General features: G+C 37.8%; 1 protein-coding gene and 1 pseudogene across 7 annotated transcripts in view; one reads left to right on the top strand and one right to left on the bottom strand.

The window, feature by feature from the left end:
* Positions 1 to 23,964, top strand: part of MAN1A2 (mannosidase alpha class 1A member 2) — a 175,821-nt gene that overhangs the window by 70,810 nt on the left and 81,047 nt on the right. For all 6 annotated transcript variants that reach the window (XM_023222826.2, XM_023222829.1, XM_023222831.2 and 3 more), the window contains one exon: positions 3,142 to 3,236. In XM_023222826.2, coding sequence (XP_023078594.1) covers positions 3,142 to 3,236 — 95 coding nt within the window. The remainder of the gene's footprint in view (positions 1 to 3,141; positions 3,237 to 23,964) is intronic.
* LOC113225230 lies at positions 15,441 to 16,764 on the bottom strand (annotated as a pseudogene). The gene has a single exon (XR_003309904.2). The product of XR_003309904.2 is annotated as a keratin, type I cytoskeletal 18 pseudogene (transcript).

Raw genomic sequence — 23,964 nt, 5'->3', positions numbered from 1 at the left:
TAACTGGAAGGTTTTACATTTTACATACAATCAATACATGAAAGTTTTTTTCTATGAATGAAATGTTTGGAAGTCTTCTTTTAAGTACTTTTGAGACTCTTGAACCTGTGAATAATTTATTTACTTTCATCATTTTATCAGTCAAGAGTCCTAGTTTCAGGAACCAGAATCCATTTTAGCTAGTGATTTATTAGAGGGTACTGATAGCTGACAATCTTTCGGAAAGTTAGGAAATCAGATACTTTTGTTACACACTTGGATCCCTGCAGCCAGGAGAAATGCTTAAGCATAGGATGTAGCTGATGAGTACCAGTTTTATTGTCTTCATTACCCCTATAGTATCTATGAAGCCAGAGACCAGTCACTAGAACTTCTATTAGAACTATCACAGAAGAATCAAATACTTCCACCACAGTGTTTCCAAGACAAGCAGCCTCCCATCATGTGACCACTGCTTCAGTGTGCTCACTTGTTCCTTCTAAATGTCACATACTTGTTTATACTTGGCAGTGCCTTGGTCATTCTAGCCCCTTAGCTGGAGTGGAGTCTGGCAAATGTTATGTATAACTTTCCATTCTCTGCAATACATGAAGGTATGCTTGAAAGAGGATTTGAATGGGTTTTGAGTATCTGTTACATTCATAATAAAAGAAATGAGAGTTAATATCCTTTTTCTACCATTGGATGGGTAGTAGTCAACAGTTTGATAACTTTTGTATTAACGAAGATATCATGAAAGAGCCACTCACAAATTGCTGGTAGAAATGTAAATTAGTAAAACGTATACGGAGGGCAAATTGGTAGTGACTTACCAAAATTTCAAATGCTTATACTGATTGAGACAACAAATTCACTTCTGGAATTTATCTTAGATAGCCGTATGCTGTAGAAACAAATGTCCATTAATAGAGGACTGAGTAAATAAATTACAGTATATCCATAAAAGAGGAAATTCTGCAGCCACCAAAGAGAATGAGATGGTAGCCATTTGTAGGCTGCTTTGGAAAGCTCTCCAAGATACAAAACAATAAGTTAAAAGAAGCAAGTTCAGAATGTGTGATGTTCTGTGTTAGAGAGAGACAGAGACTCTGAGTGTGTGTAAATTGCAACAGAATTTCTGTTTTTGTGAGGGTTTGGGAATGAGGATTTTATGTGACATGACCAGGAACCACGTATACCATGAAACTGATTTGGCACAAAATACAAAGAAGCTAATAGGTGGTTGCATTATAAAAGGAGTTGTGTGGCTGAGGGACAGAACTGAAAAAGAGACTTAATTTTTTACTTTTGATACTGTTTGGATTTTGTATTATTTGCCTGCATTGCATACTGAAAACTAATTTGCTATTGCTGTTGCCTACCAAAATATTTTTCTGAAAATAGGGAAGATAAGTCTAAAATATATTGTTAAAGAGTTTATATATTTTTGAATAAATTAAGATTTATATACTATGTAAGGGATTTTTTCTCAATGACATCAGGGTGGTGTTTTCTTTTAGACCTGTCTACTTTAACTGTTTATGTGTTAATTGCTATTAATGACACAATATTTTTAGCTGAAAATTAGACAATATATTGTTGGTTTATTCTGGGAGTGAATTGAGCATGCTTTCTATTGAGAAAAAGTTTATATTTGTAGGTCATTTTATCACTTTTAATTTTGTATGTAGAAAAGATGTGATACAAAAATGTGTGATTAACAAATATGTAGTATTAATATTAGTTCCTAGATAAGAAAGTTGATTCCTTTGACTTCATGGTAAACAGAAGCAATACCGTTTGCTATATAAGGTAACTTGTCTTTACTAGCATGTAAATGTTAATAAAGAGAGAACTGATTTTACATTTGCTTTTCCTAATTAATGAGATGGATATGAGAACATTATTACAACTTTGACTTTAAATTATAATGTTTTTCTTTGGAGTTTTGATGTTAAAGTAGATATTGAAGGAAATGGTAAATTGTAGATGTGTGAGTATATCTAATTAAAAGTTCTGCTGAGGCAGAACTTTGTCTTGTTGAGGGAACTTTGGAACATCTTAATGAGGGACAGAGTGAATGCAGGTGAGTGCATGAAGGAGCGAGTAATGGGGATACGTTACCTCTATGATATTTCCTTATCTACTTGTACGTATTTCTCTCTAATGTTTTCTGTCCCCAGTAATGTTGGTATGCTTTGTTATAATATAATCTCAACTCAAAATTTTGATTCATTCCAGATCTTCAACTACTTATTATATTATTAGTAGAATCTAATAATACTTTTATCAAAAGTATTTGGCTGCAGTAAAAAGATGGAATTTTAAGTAACCAATCAATTTGCAGCCCATTTGAGAGGGGATAGACTTGACGCATATAGGAGAGTGTGCTACTTTTCCTAACAGAACATTATGACCCAGTCACAGTTTGGAATCTGTAAGTGAGTGGTCTCTAAAATTAAGTACACACACTTATCTGTTGGGATATACTAAGAAAATAGTAGAAATTTTACTATATACATCTTGATAATACTACATGCTAAGAAAATAGTAGAAATTTTACTATCTATATGATTTTAAAAGTTTGGAAACCACCGATATTTAGGCAATTAATTTTGGATATCAAAAAATCAGCAATTGGGACTGACAAATGAAGCATTTATAACTCTCAAAATAAACTTAGCATGTGAACTCAAATGTTTTCTTTCCTTTTTTTAAATAATATGATTAAACCTTGATGGAAAATTTTGAGACATAACATGTTCAGAGTAACTTAAGGGCATTTATGCAAATTAAGTTACCTCTTTTGCTTATATTTTGAACTAAACCTGTTTTACCTTGGATGAAAAATCCATAGCCTAATGTTTCTTCTTAAATTTTTTGCCAGCTGAAAATAGGCTATCAACACCAAAACTATGTCCTTCCTTTTCAATTAATTGTAGTTTCAGGCCTTTGCATGGTTAGCTTTCCTTAGTATCCAGTTTGCAAACATAGTCTGTGATTGCCAGATGCTGCATGGTACCAATGAGATGCTTTTTCCCACCCTGTACTCCCGTGTACCCAGTACCTTGTGCTATGTATACTATGAGAGAGAGAGAGAGCGCAGTAAGTAAATGCCTCCTAATGGCTATCATTTATGAATATTCATGTTTTAAATCTCAGATATTCAAGATTAAAGCAGTGCAATTGGCTGAGAAACTCCTTCCTGCCTTTAACACACCTACTGGGATTCCTTGGGCAATGGTGAATTTGAAAAGGTAACTCTATATGGGTATTCTTATTCTGGAAGAATTGTTTTGACCTTTTTAGTCTTAGAAATTTCTAATGAGTCACCCCCACATTTTTTAAAGACTTATATTGTTTTTCTCTCTATATATAATCTTTATTTTCTTCTGTGTATATGCATAAATGTGTTTCTTTAAAACATTTTCTGATTTTTAAAATATGTCCTTTACTTTGAAACAGGTTAACTGTCTTAACTTCATTGCAGTTTTTACCACTTGTTTCTCTAAGTCTAGATTTCTCTTCCTCACCTGTATGGTATACAGTATTTGTTTCTTTTATTTGCTTGTTCGTTTCCATTTAGTGCTAGAATAGGGTCAAAGTACATTCCCCCTGTTTTTCTTTTTATATACCACTTGCTGATCTTCTAAGTGAAAATAGAAAATAATATACCTAGAAATGAGGGCTTCCTATTGCTGAATATCATATTAAAGATAATGACATAATTCATGATGTTGACTGTGGGGTTTTTATTATAGCATCTATGCTATTGAAGTTCAAAGTGAACTCTTAAGCGTCATTCTTTATAATCTGTTTTATTCTAATTGAAAACATTGGTTTTCTACATAGAAATAGATGAAATGTTTTCTTTGGACAACTTTATATTTATGTAAAGATATACAATTAACATTTGAATAATGTCAACATATTTGAACTTGCGTTTAAGTAATTTATGCTGACTGAAATTTGTTCTGTTCATTTTTTCTCCTAGTAAAATTTATTCATCATAATGTTGGAATTTGGAAATTACCTAAAAATTTGATTGTTGTTCTCCTTGCCTTCAGACCCTTTAGAATAAAAGTTAGGAACGTTTATTTTTCTAGAGATGTGAATCTTTGACATTATTTTTAAAAATGACTCGATTTTAGTAAAATGTTTCTAATTGAAGAAATTTATTGAGTTTAGATTTACATTGAGATGTCAGCAGCATTTAATACTGAACATTAAATCTAACTTTACTATCTCTGATTTCATGCACTATGTATAGTGCAGAGTACTTCCTTGGTGAGGAAAAAGCTGGTTGGAGTTCCAGAGCAAGCTCCATGGAAGGATATGGCCAAGTGATGTTGTGTATACACTTGTTCTCTTTCCTTAGTTTTGTGACAGATTTTGTGATATTTCCTTCAGGATCATTGTCAGAATCAGACATTATTATCTGCTTAGATAATAATTAAAACTTAATTCCGATAGGAAGACAGACTGGAGGCTCTTTTGTTTACATAGAGGAAAAGAACTTGAAAATCAAGATTAAATTGCAGAACTTCTAATTTAAGATTGAGATTAAAGTAAAAAGGTTTCCAAGGACCATGCTGTGAGCTTTTTATAAGATAAATTTTAATTTAATTCCTTTGGTATATAAACAAATACATAATTTTACTTGAGTTTTTATATCATGAATGTAATTATTTACCTATTTAAAATTTTTTAAATAATTTTTTTGCAGAGAAGGGATCTTATTTTGTTGCCTAGGCAGATCTCAAATTCCTGGCTCAAGCGATTCTCCTACCTCCCAAAGTGCTGTGATTATAGGTGTGAGCCACTGCACCTAGCATTATTTACCTGTTTTTTGAAGTTGTTGTTTTTTTTTGGCTGGGGTCTACGCATTTCCCACACATAGGCCTTCCGTCAGTCTTGATGACTGAAAGCCAACCCATCTTAATAGTCTATCGTATTTATCTTCTACAGTATGATACAGCAGACAGAAATAAAAGAAGAGCTTTTTTTGTAATCTTTGTTTTATCACTTTAGTGACTTGCTTTTCTGCTTATCTTTCTCACTCAGTAATACTCCATGGAAACATGATTCCAAGTTACTCAGTAAAGATCTAAATAAATCTTTGTGATGAATACCGAGTGAGAAATGGGATAGTTATACTATAATCTATTCATTAATTTTCATATCAGTGGTATTTGTTTCCATTATTTTCCTACCACAAACATTGCTACAATAGCATCCTGTTATACATGTCCTTATGTAGCAGGAATTTTATTTCTTGGACAGTGGTTCTCAGGAACACGATTGCTATATCAAAGAGCATGTGCCTTTTTTTTGTTTGTTTTTCCTTTATGTGTGGGACAGATTTCCAGATGTAGGATTCCTGGATAAAAGGGATATGTATTTTTAAATTTAATAGATATGGCCAAAATGTGTTCCAGAAAGGCTGTAGTACATTTCCACCAACAATATGTGAGAGTCTTTAAATGTCTGCAGGTATAAATTCTTTTTAATTTTTGACACAGTGGTTGCTATAAAATATTCATTGTTTGTATTTTCTGACTAGTGAATTTGAACATCCTTTTCATAAATCTATTGGACATGTAGATTTGCTTTTTTGTGAATTGTCTATTCCTGAGTCTTGCTTGAGTTCTTTCTTTGTCTTTTTCTAATTAATTTATAAGGCGTTTTGTAGATCATAGAATTCTTTTCTCTCTACTCGTCTGTTGGTCTATCTTTATAATAATTTATGATTAATAAGTTTTAAACTTTTATATATTCAAATATATCTTTTATAACTTTTAGTTTACAGTCTTGGTTAAAAAACTTGTCTCCATCTATATTTTTTACATTCTTCGAGATTTCCATAAAAGCTTTGAAATACTGCTTTTCTAAAAAAATTGAAGTATGGCATTAGTTGTGCTGTTTTCATCAGTTACATCAATTTCCTTTATTAGATTGAAGAAATTTCCTTTTATTCCTCTTTCACTGAGATGTTGTTGTTGTTGTTGTTTTGTCATGAATGGATGTTAAATGTTGCCAGATACTTTTTTTTCCATCTATGGAGATAATCATAAGGTTTTTCACCTTTATTCTTTTAATATGGTAAATTACTTGTAAGATTTTCAAATGTTAAATCAACCTTGAATTTCTTAGATATTCCTTGGCCAAAATGTATCCTTTTTATATTTTGCTGTATTTTATTTCCTAATACCTTTTGAAATTATATGATGGATATTGGTAGGAATTTTATTTTTGGAATGCCTTTGTCAAATTTTGGTGTGAGTTACCCTCTTTAAATGAGGTATTATTAAATTATTAAAATCGTTTTTTCCAGAAGTAATTCGTGGAGTGCTGTAGTTACTTCTTTCTTAACTGTTTGATAGATAGACCTAAGTGCAACTACCTGGGCCAGAAATTTTCTTTGTTGGAAAGTTTTTAATAACAAAATTTGTGTGTGTGTGTGTTTGGAGGGGGCTGGTTTGGAGACAAGGTCTTACTCTTTTGTACAGGCTGGAGTACAATGGCACAATCACAGCTCACTGCAACCTTGACCTGCTGGGCTTAAGTGATCCTCCCATCTCAGCCTCTCTAGTAGCTGAGACTACAGGTGTGTGCCACCACACACAGGTAGTTTTATTTATTTTTGTAGAGATGGGGTCTCACTGTCTTGTTCAGTCTGGACCCAAACTGCTGAGCTCAAGTGATCCTCCCTCCTTGGCCTCCCAAGGTGCTAGGATTATAGGTGTGAGCCACTGCATGCTGCCCAAATTTTCGTGTGTGTGTGTGTGTGTGTGTGTGTAAATTTATATGTATACGTATATATGAAAATTTATATATACTTTATATAATATATATAAGGTATATATAAACATATATATCTTATATTCAGATTTTGTTTTATTTTGTGTCAGTTTTAGTTAATTTTAAAGAAATTTCTTTATTTCACTTAAATTAGAAAATTTGGTGTAAAGTTGTTCCTGTGTTACTTTCTTTTTTACCTTTCATCTTTGTAGATTCTGTAGTGACAACTACTTTCATTCCTGATTCTAGTAATTTGTATTCTTTCTTTTCTCTTTACTAGTTTACTGAGGCATTTGTCAAATTTGTTAATCATTTCAAAAAAGTACTTCTGTTTTTGTTAATTTTTACTTGTTTTTGGTTGTATTGATTTCTGGTTTATTTTTATTACTTCCTTCTCTTTTCTTATTGGAGTTACTTCGCTCTTTTTCTGGCTTCTTACATTGGAACTGTAGGTTGTATCTTTCTACACCGATCTTATACCTTTCTCTTTTTTCCTGCCATAAACTACTGTTTTTCTATAGAGCTATAAATTTCCCTCCAAGGACTGCTTTAGTTACATTCCAGAAATTTTGATATTTTTTTTTGTTATTATTCAGTTCAAAATAGTTTCTCATTTTCCTGTAGAACTTTTTCTTTGATGAATTAGTTTTTTTATAATTGTGTGGTTCAATTGCCAAATTTTAGGTGGTTTCTTAGATATCTTATTGTTTTCATTTCTAATTTAATTTCATTGTGGTCATAAAAATTACTCTACAATTTGAATCCTTTCAAATTTATTACAACTTGTTTATAGCTCAGCACGTAGTCTTTCTTGGTAAATACACTTGATAAGAATGTGTATTCTGCAGTTGTTGGGTGTAACATTCCGTATATGTCAGTTAGGTTAAGGTGGGTTAGTGGTGTTTAGATCATGTATATCTTTCCTGATTTTTTGGTATAATTGTTTTATGCATTCCTGAAATGAAGTGTTAAAATATCCCAAGTATGATTGTGGAATTGTCTCTTCTCTATTTCTGTCAATTTTTTGCTTCATGCATTTTGATGAAGCTTTACTCTCAAGTACTTAGACATTTATTATATGTTTTCCGATGACTTGAGCCTTTTGTTACTCCAGTGTGTCTTCATCTCTGGTAATGCTTTTGTCTTGAAGTTTATCAGATATTAATGTAGCTGCTCTACCTTATGCTTACTGTTTTCATGGTTTATCTTTTTTCCATTTATTTTCAGCTTCACTGTGTTGTTTTAACTATAGTGCTGCTTTTGGAGACAGCATATAGTTTGGATCATAATCCAAATTTTGTTATTCAGTCTGACAATATTGACATTTTACATCATTTAGCAATAGGTCTAGAAAAATATTTTGTATCAACACTTTATGTATATTTATCTCATTGTTTTTAAGAGCTTCATAATATAATGCTTAGGAAAATATTGACTTAATTCTGTATTAGTGAACTAATAGATTATTTCTAGATTTTAATGCTATCAAAAAATATTGGATGAAGTATCCTGCATATGTTGGAAATGGTGTGTGTGTGTTTGTGTGTGTGTGTGTGTGTGTGTGTGTGTGTGTACATATACATGTGTTGGTATGACTTTGGCAGAAATAGTGGATCAAAGAATTATGTAAATTTCTTTTTCTGTTGATAGGTACTGTGTTCTAGAGAGGATATGCCAGTTGACATTTCCTTAATAAGTATGTGAGAATGACTCTTACCTAACCTTTTGAAAATACGGTTTACTTTTACTTATCAGATAGGCAAATATAAAATCATGTTTCAATGTTTGTTTTATTAATTTTTGAGTGAGATTGAGTTTATGTTATTCACTCAATGGATAGCCTTTTTATGTCCTTTGTTTTTTATTGGCTATTTTTAAAAAAATCAGTCCTTAAGATATTTTTGTATATTAGCTAGATTAGTACTTTGTCATGTAAATTGCAAAAATTTTTTTTTGCTATTAATAGCATAGTTTGAAGTGGAGTAATGTGATGCCTCCAGCTTTGTTCTTTTTGCCTAGGAATGTCCTGGCTATCTGAGCTCTTTTTTGGTTCCATATGAATTTTAAAATAGTTTTTCCTAATTCTGTGAAGAATGTGAGTGGTTTAATGGAAATAGCATTGAATCTATAAATTGTTTTGGACAGTATGGTCATTTTCATGATATTAATTCTTTCTGTCCATAAGCATGAAATGTTTTCCCATCTGCTTGTGTCCTCTCTGAGTTCCTGGAGCAGTAGCTTGTAGTTCTCCTTGAAGAGGCCCTTCACTTCCCTTGTTAGCTGTATTCCTGGATATTTTTTGCGGCAGTTCTGAATGGGAGCTCATTCATGATTTGGCTCTCTGCTTGTCTGAATATGTTTAAAAGAAAACTGAACATGTTTTAAAGAAAGAAAATTCAGATATCCAACAATAAACTTTTATAATATCCGTAATCCAATCCAAAATTACTTTACTTTATGGTATGCAAAGAAGCAGCAGAAAAATGTAGCCAATTATTCTGTAGCCCAGAGAAAAATCTGTTCATAGAAACAGACATGGAAGTAACAGAGGTGATGAAGATAGCAGTAAAGGACTTTAAATAGCTATTGTAAGTGTGCTTGAGGATTTAAAGGCAAATGTGAAGAATGAGAAGAGATTTTAAAAAGGACCAGAGTGGAACTTCTAAAGGTGAGAAATATATGAAATAAAAAATTTACTTGACAAGCTTAAAGGCAGATTTGACACTGCATCAGAAAAGATCAGTAAGCTTGAAGACAAAACAATAGAAACCACCTAAACTGAAGCACAGAAAGAGAAATAAAAAGCTGGAGTATGGAGAGAAGCATATCCAGTTACCTATGGGGCAGTGTCAGATGGTTTAACGTACCTGTAATGGAGTGATGGGAGTGGCGAATTTGGGAGTGGGAGGAGTGGCTGAAAAACTACAGGCATGAATTATTCTATTGTGCTTCACTTAATTGTTCTTTGCAGATATTGCTTTTTTCCTTTTTATTTTTATTTTTTAACAAATTTATGATTTGTGTCAACCGTGTGTTAAGCAAATCTGTCAGTGCCATTTTTCCAACAGCATATATCACATTTTGATAATTGTCACAATAGTTTAAAGCTTTTCATTATTATTACATCTGTTATAGTTATCTGTGATCAGTGATCTTTCTTGTTACTCTAGTAATTATATAGGGCAACATGAACAAGCAGTCATAGATGATGGCAAACTTAATCGCTAAATGTTGTCTCTGCTCTGACTGCTCCACAGATTGCATTCTTCCTTCTCTCTCCTTCTCCTTGGGCTTCCCTACTCCCTGAGATAGAACAATGCCAATAAATAACCTTTCAATGGCCTTGATGTATTCAAGAGACAAAAAGAATAGCATGTCTCTCACTTTAAATTAAAAGTTAGAAATAGGCTGGGTGCAGTGGCTCACACCTGTAATCCCAGCACTTTGGGAGGCTGAGGCATGCAGATTACTTGAGCCTAGGAGTTCGAGACCAGCCTGAGCAACATAGTGAGACCCTGCCTCTATAAAAAAATACAAAAATTAGCTGAGCATGGTGGTGTGTGCCTGTAGTCTCAGTTACTTGAGAAGCCAAGGTGGGAGGATTGCTTGAGCCCAGGAGGCAGAGCTTGCAGTAAGCTGAGATCCTGCCACTGCACTCCAGCCTGGGTGACAGAGCCAGCCCCTGTCTCAAAAGAAAAAAAAAAAAAGCTAGAAATAATTAAGCTTAGTGAGAAAGTCATGTCAATGTCAAAAGCTAGGCCTCTGGTGCCAAACAGTCAGCCAAGGTGTGAATGCAAAGGAAGAGTTCTTGAAGGAAATTAACAATGCTGACTTGTTTTCCTAAGACCACCAGAGCGAGCACAAAAGAACCAGCGAGTAGGCAAAGGCCAGGAGCAAAACTGCAAGTTTATTTTTGGTCACCTAGCTTCAGGGAAGGAGGTGGGTAGGGAGAAGTCTGTTGGCCTCCGGCAAAGGAGGCCAACAGAGTCACCCGTGGAGCTCTCGGACGGAGTTCCGGCAGTCCTGACAGGAGTGGGGAAGCTGGGAAGTCTACGTGTGGTGTCCATCCGGAGCGGCTTTTCTAGGAGTGGGAGGGCAATAGGAGGGGCATGGACGTGTCGGGGGGCGTTCCGCAGGTGTGACCAGGTAAATCTTGGTCTCTTCGGATTGACGTCACCTGGCGCATGCCCAGTTGGTCTGCACCTTCCCTGGGCACTGGCTGCATTTTCGCGCGCGCGCGGGAAAAGTTGGTGAAGAAGAACCCGGAAGTGCGCCATCCTGCCTCCGTTCGTCCAAACAGTCCAACCTTTTATTGATAATAGTGATAAAGGGGCGCCGTGGTCTGTCTGGCTACTTCCTGCTGTTAAGGGGCGTTGTTAAGGTCGGGGCCTATGGTTGGTATTTGGAGTATGGATGAAGAATAAAATAAGGCACAGTATTAGTATAGGAATGAGGGAATGGAAGCATTTGTTGGAATATGGGCAAAACCCAGAAGGATAGTCCTGGCAAGGCTGAGGAGTATGAGATAGTTAAGAAAATTTAGTAAGTTTGAGGCGAGTGGGGGAAAGCCAAACTGATTTCTCGGCCTAATAAGGGGGTAGGGCATGAGGGTATAATGAGGAACAAGTGCGCAAAGTAGTTGTTGGCCAGGCAGCAATTAAGGAGTGGAGTTTTTCGTGGAGTGGATGGCTTTCCGCTTACTCCTACTACAGAGATGGAAGGCTAGGTCCAGAGAAGGATGGCAAAACAGAATAGGTAGCCTCGCTGTTGATTAAAAAATTGTCTTACCCGCTACCAGAAGAGTTACCCGCGGCTCGGCGAGGGTGATGGGGGTCCCCGAGTCTTGGCACCTTCAGTTGTCGTCGTCCAGATGTAGGAGCTGGAAGGAGCTCCCAGGATCCTGGGAAAGGGGATCACGTGGAGACGCGGCACCTGTTCTCAGGGTGGGGCCTGAGGAGGGGTCTCCTTCCGGATCTTCGGCACCAACTGATTTGTTTTTTTCTAAGACCACCAGAGCGGGCACAAAAGAACCAGCGAGTAGGCAAGGGTAGGAGCAAAACTGCAAATTTATTTTTGGTCACCTAGCTTCAAGGAAGAAGGTGGATAGGGAGAGGTCTGTCGGCCTCCGGCAAAGGAGGCCAGCAGAGTCCCCCGGTGGGGCTCTCGGACGGAGTTCCTGCAGTCCCGACATCCCAACAGGAGTGGAGGACTGAGGAAGGCCGCGCATGGCGTCCGTCCGGAGCGGCTTTTCTAGGAGTGGGAGGGCAATAGGCAGGGCACGGGCATGTCGGGGGGTGTTCCGCAGGTGCGACCAGGTAAATCTTGGTCTCTTCGGATTGACGTCACCTGGCGCATGCCCGGTTGGTCTGCACCTTCCCTGGGCGCCGGCTGCATTTTCGCGCGCGCGGGAAAAGTTGGTGAAGAAGAACCCGGAAGTGCGCCATCCTGCCTCCGTTCGTCCAAACAAATGCTAGGCCAGTGAAACACACGAATGATGACAATGTGAAATAGCCATATTGCTGACATGAAGAAAGTTTGAATGGTCTGTGTAGAAGATGAACCCAGCTATAACATTCTTTTAAGCCAAAGCCTAATGCAGAGCAAGGCCCTAAGTCTTTTCACTTCTGTGAATGCTAAGAGAGGTGAGGAAGCTGCAGGAGAAAAGTTTGAGGCTTAGAGATTGATTCACTAGGTTTAAGGAAGGAATCTGCCTCCAAAATATAAAGGTGACAGGTGAAGCAACAGTACCGGTAGAGTGGGACATTGCTGAAAAGATGCCTAAAAATGTGGAACAACTTTGGAACTGGGTAACAGGCAGAGGTTGGAGAAGAAGAAGACAGGAAAATGTGAGAAAGTTTGGAAATTCCTTGAGACTTGTTGAATGGCTTTACTTAAAATGCTGATAGTGATATAGACAACAAAGTCCAGGCCGAGGTGGTCTCAGGTGGAAATGAGGAACTTCTTGGGAAACGGAGCAAAGGTGACTCTTGTTATGTTTTAGCAAAGAGACTGGTGGCATTTTGCTCCTGCCCTAGGGATGTGTGGAGCTTTGAACTTGAGAGAGATGATCTAGGGTATCTGGCCGAAGAAATTTCTAAGCAGCAAAGCATTCAAGAGGTGACTTGGGTACTGTTAAAGGCATTCAGTTTTATAAGGGAAGCAGAGCGTAGAAGTTCAGAAAAGTTGTAGCCTGACAATGTGATAGGAAAGAAAAGCCCATTTTCTGAGGAGAAATTCAAGTCTGCTGCAGAAATTTGCATAAGTAACAGGGAGCTGAATGTTAATCCCCAAGACAATGGGGAAAATGTCTCCAGGGCATGTCAGAAGTCTTCATGGTAGCCCCACCCATCACAGGCCCAGGGCCTAGAAGGAAAAAGTGGTTTCATGGGCTGGGCCCAGGGTCCCCTTGTGTGCAGCCTAGGGACTTGGTGCCCTGCATCCCAGCCTCTCTAGCTGTGGCTGAAAGGGGCCAACCTAAAGCTCGGCCTATGTCTTCAGAGGGTGCAAACCTCAAGCTTTGGCAGCTTCCATGTGGTGGTGAGCCTGCCAGTGCACAGAAGTTGAGAATTGGGTTTTGGGAACCTCCACCTAGATTTCAGAGGATGTATGGAAATGCCTGGATGTCCAGGTAGAAGTTTGCTGCAGGGACAGGGCTCTCTCTCTTGGAGAACCTCTGCTAGGGCAGTACTGAAGGGAAATGTGGGATTGGAGCCCCAACACAGAGTACTTGCTGGGGCACCACCTAGTGGAGCTGTGAGAAGAGGGCAACCATCCTCCAGACCCCAAAATGGTGGATCCACCAACAGCTTGCACCATGCATTTGGAAAAGCTGTACTCAGTGCCAGCTGGTTCAAGCACCCAGGAGGTTGGGCTATACCCTGCAGAGCCATAGGGGCAGAGCTGCCCAAGGCTGTGTGAATCCTCCTCTTGCATCAGTGTGACCTGAATGTGAAACATGGAGTCAAAGGAGATCATTTTGGAGGTTTAAGACTTGACTGACCTACTGGATTTCAGACTTGCATGGGGCCTGTAGTCCTTTATTTTGGCAGTTTCTCCTATTTGGAATGGCTGTATTTACCTAATACCTGTACACCCATTGTATCTATAAAGTAACTAACTTGATTTTGACTTTACAGGCATGTAGGCGGAGGGGACTTGGCTTGTCTCAGATGAGACTTTGGATGGTGGACTTTTGAGTTAATGCTGAAATAAGACTTTGGGGGACTGTTGGGAAGGCATGATTGGTTTTGAAATGTGAGGACATGAGATTTGGGAGGGGCCAGGGGCCGAATGATACAGTTTGGTTGGGTCCCTACCCAAATCTCATCTTGAATTCCCATGTGTTGTGGGAGGGACTCAGCAGGAGGTAATTGAATCATGCTGTTCTCGTGATAGTGAATAAGTCTCACGAGATCTGATGGTTTTAAAAAGGGGAGTTTCATTGCACAAGCTGTCTTTTCTTGTCTGCCACCATGTGAGGTGTGCCTTTCACATTCCACCATGATTGTGAGGCCTCCCCTGCCACGTGGAACTGTAAGGCCATTAAACCTCTTTCTTTTGTAAATTGCCCAGTCTCAGGTATGTCTTTATCAGCAGTGTGAAAATGGATTAATGCAGCGGGATGGCGTACACCTGTAGCCCCAGCTACTTGGGAAGCTAAGGTAGGAGGACTGCGTGAGTTCAGGAGGCAGAGCTTTCAGTAAGCTGAAATCGTGCCAGTGCACTCCAGCCTGGGGGACAGAACCAGATCCTGTTTCAAAAAACAAAACAAAACAAAAAACAAAACCCAGCCAGGCGCAGTGGCTCACACTTGTAATCCCAGCAGTTTGGGAGGCTGAGGAAGGCGGATCACCTGAGGTCAGGAGTTTGAGACCAGCCTGGCTAATGTGGTGAAACCCCATCTCTACTAAAAATACAGAAGTTAGCTGGGTGTGGCGATGCATGCCTGTAATCCCAGCTACTTGGGAGGCTGAGGCAGGAGAATTGCTTGAACCTGGGAGACGGAGGTTGCAGTGAGCCAAGATCACGCCACTGCTCTCCAGCCTGGGCGACAAGAGCAACTCTGTCTCAAAAAAAAAAGTTGGAAATAATTAAGCTTAGTGAGGAAGGCACGTGAAATTTAAGCTTAGTGAGGAAGGCATGCCAAAAACTAGGCCTCTCGTGCCAAACAGTCAGCCAAGTTGTGAATGCAAAGGTAGAGTTCTTGAAGGAAATTAACAGTACCGTGCCACTGAACACATGAATGATGAGAAAGTGAAATAGCTATATTGCCAACATGGAGAAAGTTTGAGTGGTCTGCATAGAAGATGAAACCAGCTACAACATTCTCTTAAGCCAAAGTCTAACGCAGAGCAAGGCCCTAACTCTCTTCACTTCTCTGAATGCTGAGAGGTGAGGAAGCTGCAGAAGAGTTTGAGGTTTACAGAGGTTGGTTCATAAAGTTTAATGAAGGAAGCTGTATCCATACCATAAAGGTGACATGTGAAGCAGTAAGTGCTGATGTAGAAATTGCAGCAGGTGATCCAGAAGATCTAGCTAAGGTAATTGATGAAGGTGACTACACTAAACAACAAATTTACTTTTTTTTTTTTTTTTTTTTTTTGAACTCTGAACTTTTTATTGGCCTCCTGCTCCCCACAGGGTACCCTGCTTCTGCTGGCTTAATGCCTCCGAACTTTGGTGTCGTTGGTCTCAGACACCACTTTGCCATCCACTATCCGGCGGGTGGTGGTCTTTTGGATGGTTTGCATGGAGTTGCTGCTATCCAAGGCATCACCAAGATTGAATTCCTCGCCATCTTCCAGCAGGCGGCGGTAGGTGGCAATCTCAGCTTCCAGCTTGACCTTGATGTTCAGCAGGGCCTCATACTCTTGGGCCTGTTGCTGTCCCTCTGCCCGGGTCTGTGCCAGCTCTGACTCCAGGTGCAACAGGATCCCATTGAGCTGCTCCATATGTAGGGCGTAGCGGGCCTCCACCTCCCTCAGGCTGTTCTCCAAGCTGGCCTTCAGATTTCTCATGGAGTCCAGGTCGATCTCCAAGGACTGGACTGTATGTCTCAGCTCTGTGAGCGTCGTCTCAGCAGCTCCAACCTCGGCGGACTGTGTGGTGACCACTGTGGTGCCCTCCTCAATCTGCTGAGACCAGTACTTGTCTAACTCCTCTCGGTTCTTCCGAGCCAGCTCGTCATATTGGGCCCGGATGTCTGCCATGATCTTGGCGAGGTCCTGAGATTTGGGGGCATCTACCTCCATGATCAACCCAGAGCTGGCAATCTGGGCTTGTAGGCCTTTTACTTCCTCTTTGTGGTTCTTCTTCATCAAGAGCAGCTCCTCCTTGAGAGCCTTGATCTCTGTCTCCAGCTGCAGTCGAGTGACATTGGTGTCATCATTGACCTTGCGGAGCCCATGGATGTCATTCTCCACAGACTGGCGCATGGCCAGCTCTGTCTCATACTTGACTCTAAAGTCATCAGCAGCAAGACGGGCATTGTCAATCTGCAGAATGATGCGGGCATTGTCCACAGTATTTGCGAAGATCTGAGCCCTCAGATCCTCGATGATCTTGAAGTAATGGCTCCAGTCTCTGACCTGGGGTCCCTTCTTCTCCAAGTGCTCCCGGATTTTGCTCTCCATCCTCCGGTTCTCGGTCTCCAGGCTCCTCACTCTGTCCAGGTAAGAGGCCAGGCGGTCGTTCAGGCTTTGCATGGTCTCCTTCTCGTTCTGGATGCCTCCCATTCCTGCCAGACCCCAAGCCATCCCTGAGGCCAGGCCCCCGGACCCCATGCCGCCCCGGAAGCTGGTGGAGCGGGACACAGAGATTCGGGAACCAGAGCCCCCGGCGCCTGCATAGACACTGGCCACGCTGCTGACCGGCCGGGCGCCGTAGCTGGGCGCCTGGACAGAGCCCAGGGACCGGTAGTTGGTAGAGAAGGTGGAGCGAGTGGTGAAGCTCATGCTGTATGGGAGGAAGGCCAGACGACAGGACTCAGGCTTTGCTGACCAACAAATTTTCAATGTAGATGAAACAAGTTTCTACTGGAAGACGATGCCATCTCATAGTTAAAGAGAAATCAATGCTTGGCTTTCAAGGACAGGCTGACTCTTGTTGGGGACTAATACAGCTGATGATTTTAAGTTGAAGCTAGTTCTTGTTTACCATTCTGAAAATCCTAGGGCCTTTAAGAATTTTGCTACATCTACTCCCTGTGGGGTCTGTAAGTAGAACAACAAAGTTCAGATGAGAGCACATCCGTTGATGGCAGAGTTTAAGCCCACTGTTGAGACCTACTGCTAAGCAAGAAAGATCTCTTTCAAAATATTACTGCTCATTGACAGTGTACCTGGTCACCCATTTTCTACAGTGAAGATGCCCAAGATTAATGTTGATTTCATGCTTTCCAACATCCATTCAGCAGCCGATGGGTCAAGGAGTGATTAAGAATCTCAAGTCTTATTATTTAAGGATTGCATTTTGTAAGGCTATAGCTGCCATAGATGGTGATTCCTGCGAGAGATCTCAGCAAAGGAAATGGAAAACCTTCTGGAAAGGAGTCACTATTCTACATGCCATTAAGAACATTTGTGATTCATGAGAGGAAGTCGAAGTATCAAACAGGAGTTTGGAAGAATTTGATTCCAGTCCTCATGGGTGATTTTGAGGGGTTCAAACTGAAGTGGAGGAAGTAACTGTAGATGTGGTGGAAATAGCAAGAGAACTAGAATTAGAAGTGGAGCCTGAAGATGGGACCGAATTATTGTAGTCTTATGATAAGACTTGAACGGATGAGGAGTTGCTTCTTACAGATGAGCAAAGAAAGTGGTCTTGAGATAGAATCTACTCTTGGTGAAGACGCTATGAACATTGTCAAAATGACAATAAGGATTTAGAATACTACGTAAACTTAGTTGATAAAGGAGTGTCAGGATATGAGAGTGGACTCCAAGTTTGAAAGAATTTTTGCTGTGGACAAAATGCTGTCAAACAGCATCACATGCTACAGAGAGATATTTTGTGTTACACAGAACTGAAACAGGAAGAATCAAATCAATACAGCAGACTTTATTGTTGTCTTCATTTTAAGAAATTGACCCAGCCACCCCAGCCTTCAGCAGCCACCACCCTGATGAGTCAGCAACCATCATTATCAAGGCAAGACCCTCCACCAGCAAAAAAGAGTATGACTTGCTGAAAGCCTCAGATGATCATTTGCATTTTTAGCAATAAAGTATTTTTCAAATTAAGATATGAACATTATTTTGACATAATGCTGTTGCACACTTAAAAGGCTACAGTATAATGTAAATATAATTTGTATATATACTGGGATATGAAAAAGTTTGTGTGACTCGTTTTGTTGCAATATTTGCTTTATGGAAGTAGTCTGTAACCAGGCCCATAATATCTCTGAGATATGCCTGTTTTTAAAGAAGTAATGTCTAGAAATTTATCAGATTTGTTAAACAGCTGTAAATTCACAGATTTCAACATTTGATGGAACCCAGCAGGATAAATATAAAGAAACATGATGCCTGAAAATCTGTGACTAGAAAAAGAAAAGTTTTAAACAGCCAGAGAAGAAAGACATTTACACTGTGGAACCAAAATAGAAATACTTCCCTCTTATCATAAGTAATACAATCCAGAAAACAATTGAATCATCTTGAAACTGTTGAAAGAAAAAAGTCGATCTTGAATTCTATAGCCACTGAAAGTATTCTTTAAAAACAAAGGTGAAATTAAGACATCTTCAGGCAAATAAAATTTATTTATTGCCAACAGCCCTGTATTGCTAGAATTTTTAAGGAACTTTCTAATGACACCAGATGGAAAAGCAGATTTACACAAAGAAGGGAAGGGCACTGTAAACAGTAAATATTTGAGTAAATGTAAAATTCTTATTTTTTTCTGTTTTAGTCTTTGTTTAAAGCAAAAATAATAACCTGCATAGTGGAGCCTATAATATACATAGAAGAAAAATTTGTTACCACAGTTACATAGAGGATAGTATAGAAATGTGAAGCCCTTACATTATATGTGAGGTGATATAATACATAAAGGTCTACTGTGGGAAGGTTAATGGTTTATGTTGTAATGCCTAGAGGAGTCATAAAAAAATAAGCCAGTAAAGAAAGTGGAATACTAAAAACTACTCAATCCAAATGAAGGCATGAATGGAGAACGAAACAACTACTGGGAAAAATAGACAATGAAAAGGCAAGATAGTAAACTTAGGTTGGTAGGAAGTAAAATGGTAGAGACACTTTGGAAAACAGTTTGACTGTTTTTCAAATATTTATCATATCAACAGGTATATAGATAAATAGTTACCATATTCATGCAATGGAATACCACTTAGCCATAAAAAGAATCTTAACTGCTGAGACACACAGCAGTATGGGTGAATCTCAAAGACATGTTGAGTGAAAGAGCCAAACACAGGCGCATATACTGTGTCATGTTTACATGAAATTTTAGAACATGCAAGACTAATCAGTAGTGAGAGGAAGCAGATTGAGAGTTGTTTGAGACTTGGTAGGGAAGTGTGTGCGTTGATTGCAAAAGGGATAAGGACATGTTTTGGAAGGATTGACTTGGTTTGTATAACAAGCTTTGTTTTCATTTGTCATAACCCCATTGAATGGTGCACCTGAAAGGATGCATTTTTGTATGTAAATTATATGTCAATATATAGTTAAAAAGAAAAATAAACCAGATCCTATACTTGGCTGGGGGGCTGTGTAGTAACAAAAAATAACATTATCTTATAATTGAAGGACAATCTTAACTTTGAAAACATATTTTAAAAAAAAGTTTGTAAAAATACAGAATTAAAATTAGAAGACACCAATGAGTATTAAAATGTAATAGACAACTCAATTATGCTTATGTAGGCATACAGTTTTCCAAAAGGATAGATGAGAATGTGTTAACAGATTGCTTTGGGACTGAGAGTGATTGGAAGAGGTAGAGGGCTTAGAGAGAGACATTTTTTTTTTTTTTACTTTATGCTTTTTCAGTGCCATTTAACATTTTAAATTATGAGTATATTACATATCCCCTCAAGTTAAATGAAAATGTAACAAAAATCAGACTTGATTTAAAAATAAAAATTAAAGTTGTTAATATTCTTCTGCTGTCAAGGAAGTTTTTTACTTAAAAAATTTTTAAAGCATCTGCTATAATAAAAAGGTGAGAAGAAAGCCATTCTTACATTTCAGCTTTACTTGTAGACTAGTGTATTATCTGTCAAAAGCCCTTAAAGCAATTCAACCTTTGTTAATGTACCCGAAGAAATTGGATGTATGGACTAAGGAAGACGTCTACAAAATGTTTATCACAGCATATTTCACAAAATCATAGATACAGGTCGAACGTTCAAGAGTAAGGTCATTTGTTAAGCAAATTTGGTAGTCCATGAGGTAAAATAATATGTTGCCACATAAATGATGTCATACATAAAATATTTACATTATATTAAAAATATAAGCCAGATTATGGCATCATATAATGAGAATGACCATACAGTGTATTATTCATAAGAGTACAATTTCAGAATGAATGGGGGAGCTGAAATAATTAAAACTATTTAATTTTCAGAGTATTTAATCACTGACAAATTGGTTTTATTTTATTGGGTATCCTGTAAAATAATTCTGCTATAAACCTGTATTCTAAAATGAAATTATTAAAAACATACATTCTTGTGTATTTATCTAAATTTGAAATTATTGGCACTTTCAATTGACTCTTGTATGCTTTTATTAGAGAAGGTATTCTCCCTACAGTTGCTCAGAGCAAATTCTGCTTAATTGCAGGATATTCTCAATTCTAAATTTTTGCATATTAAAACGTTTAAATATTTCAGACCAGATATTGTTACAAATGCCATTCTTTTGCTTTCATTTAGAATACCTTCCACAAATCTGAGATATTTTTACGTTGACTTTTATTTGTAATTATTTTAAATAATCTTCCAGTTTGATGACACAGAATCGTATAACTTCTCAATTTCATTCCATTGAAGTATACAATATAAATAAATCTACTTGAAAATAGGAGCTCCATCAAACCATTATTCCTACAAATGAAGATACTTCAACTTAAGCTTACACATTGAATGCTTTAATTTCTTTAGTTCATTCCTTGCTTTTGTTGGAATGCATTTCAGTATCAGCCTGTTTGCAAGCTTTGTTTCCAATAACTGCAGTTTCCTGAAAGCTTTACTCCATTCTTTAAATACATTGATTAAATATATTCAGCTGAGTTTGAACAAAATGCAAATCAAAATATAGAAGACTCATTATCAGAACAATTTAATATAATTGTAGAATGCTTAGGTTGATTTACTGTCAAGAGTTTACCAAACATTTTTAGAGTCTTTCCTTTTGCTGGTGGTCAGGTAAGAGAAACATCATATGTTTTGCTTGCTTGTTTTTGTTTTTTTGGTATTCCTTGCAAATTTTTTGTTACTCAGGTTCTCTGAGTATATATGTAAATTTCAGTATCCAGACCTTTTACTTTGATCAGTTGAAAAAAACAAAACATTTGCATGAAATTATGATCCGGTTATTTTTTGGCAGCTCATCATCATTTTATAGTTGGAATTTTTTTGTCCTCAGCAGCATTGTATCTTGTTCTTAGGAATTTTCTTATTTTTCTGAGTTGCTAGGATATATGTAAGTATCAAATTTAATATTTTAGATTCCTCCTGTGACACGATGTAAAAAATGTAAAAACCTCGTTTAGAATTTAGTATTTTGAAAAGTGTTCCTTTTTGACTTTTGGCTGGAAGTTCTTTTTATAGAGAATGGCAAACTGTTGGACTTCCTAAGTTTTGTTTTTATAGTTGACCACACTGTAATTCATCCACTATGCTGAAACCTAGTTAATCTTTCTAAATGGTATCCTTAAAGTTATTCGTGACTTTCCATCACACTTAACGACTAAAATTTTACCATGGCCTACAAAATTATTACATAGTCCAGATTATACCTTGCTTTTTAACCTCATCCTGTGTCATTCACTTCCCCTTACTTTCTGAACTCTAGCCAAATTAGCCTTCTTCCTTTCCCTCAAGGCCATTACATTTGCTGTTTCCCTTACTGGGAATTCTGTTTTTCCAGATCTTTTAATTACTGGCTCCTCATCATTCAGGTCTCAGTTCAAATCACATCACTTTAGAAACATTTTCTCTGAACATAATATGTAAAGAGCCTTTTTTCTAACTCACTCTCTATCCCTACTACTCAACATTCTATTTTTCCTTTTTAATTTTCTTCATAGCAACTATCGCTATTTAAAATGATCTTATTTATTGTAGGAGCAGAAATAGTATATGTCAGGTTCACCACTCTCTCACAGCATAGTAAACACTTGCATTTGTGAAATGAATGACTGTCTCATGTAGTTACTATATCCATATTTATTCTCTGATTCTCACTTCTAGCTATAAAATATCTTAGTGGTATTTGCCTTCCATGTTTTCAGGCAATTTAAAAATAGCACCAAACAAGGAACTTTAAGCAAGGTTGTGATATGTTCTTACATTTATTTTAATGTTTTCTAAACACAAATAAAATATAAGATGTGGAATTGACAGAATACAAGTGAAGATAAGATGAGAAAAAATATGTATAAATATATATATTTTTTGAGACGGAGTTTCGCTCTTCTTGCCCAAGCTAGAGTGCAATGGCGCAATCTCAGCTCATGGCAACCTCCGCCTTCTGGGTTCAAACGATTCTCCTGCTTCAGCCTCCCGAGTAGCTGTGATTATAGGTGCCTGCCACCATGCCCAGCTAATTTTTTTGTATTTTTGGTAGAAATGGGGTTTCACCCTGTTAGTCAGGCTGGTCTTGAAATCAGGTGATCTGCCTGCCTCGGCCTCCCAAAGTACTGGGATTACTGGCATGAGCCACCCCACCTGGCAAAAATGTTTATACTTCTCCCTTTAGATCCTAGAGAATGGTCTAGAGTTCTTGTGGGAATAATCTAGGAACTCTGCTGCTTGAACATTCTAGACTTCCAGTTCCAACCATGAAATACCTTTTATCAGACTAACCTCCTACCAAAAGCAGTCATGAAAGCTAGACAAAATATGTAAAACCAAATGATTTGAAGACACTGAAATGCAATTAACTCAGGTAGAACTTGAGGGGCTATGATCCTAAGGTCATCACCATGTAAACATTGGCTTTTTCCCTGAGGATATGTTCTAAATCATGTTCAGAGCAATAGAGGCCATATCTAAAGTGGCAGTCATTTCGGGCAGAGGAGACAATGGTCAGGCCCTGGAGCTGCTAAAATGACTGAAACATAGGGACAAAATCTCATATGGGAAGAAATTGCAGAGGAAAAGCCCAAAATTTATGGACAAATTTCCCTCAAGTCATTGGTGATTCTATAACCACATATATAGGGCAAACAAGACTCAAAAGAAACCCAGCAGAAAATAGCAGAAGGAAATTAAAGGGCTAAGGAGAAAATTTAACAGCCACATGATAGTGGGGAAACAGGTTAGGCTGTTTAGGTGCCCTTGGTAAATACCCCTGGCTTCCAACTGAAATTCCCAGGTCCATTTCTGGAAGTTGGGGTAAAAACAGAAATGGGCTGTCTTTAACAAAGCCTAAAACACAATATAGTCTGTGTTTACTCAGTCTGTGTTTAGAAGAAATTTAACCTTTTTAGAAGATAATGTAATTCAAAGCCTCTACAATTTTTCATTTATGTAGTCTGGCTTCAAATAAAAAATTACTGAACAGGTTAAAAAAAGAAAATGCAAGAGCATATTCTAGAGATTATATCTGCACAAATGAAATGTTTATGAGATTATTCACTGAAAATTGTTCATGATAACAAAATATTGGAAATAGCCCAAGGGACCATCATTAGGGAATTTATTAGACAAATTGTGTATGTTTATATAATATATTAATTTTCACACAGACACTATCATCATTTGATGCAAACCGGTTCTTTATTGTATGATACTGTCCCAATCATTTGCTACAGGGCAGTTTATAACTTTGGACCTGGCACAGTAAGTGGAGGATGCACATTCAAGTTTTGAGACAACTCAAAATGCTCCCACACATTTTCATGTGCCTCTAGGGTGGGGCATTTCACTTGAGAATCGTTAATATTATGGAATTCTGTACGACTGTAAAAAAAAAAAAAAAAAAACCG

Source organism: Piliocolobus tephrosceles, chromosome 1 (genome assembly GCF_002776525.5).
Source record: "Piliocolobus tephrosceles isolate RC106 chromosome 1, ASM277652v3, whole genome shotgun sequence".
Taxonomy (NCBI): Eukaryota; Metazoa; Chordata; class Mammalia; order Primates; family Cercopithecidae; genus Piliocolobus; species Piliocolobus tephrosceles.
The sequence above is the reverse complement of the archived record's forward strand: the minus strand, read 5'-3'. Positions and strand labels throughout refer to the sequence as shown.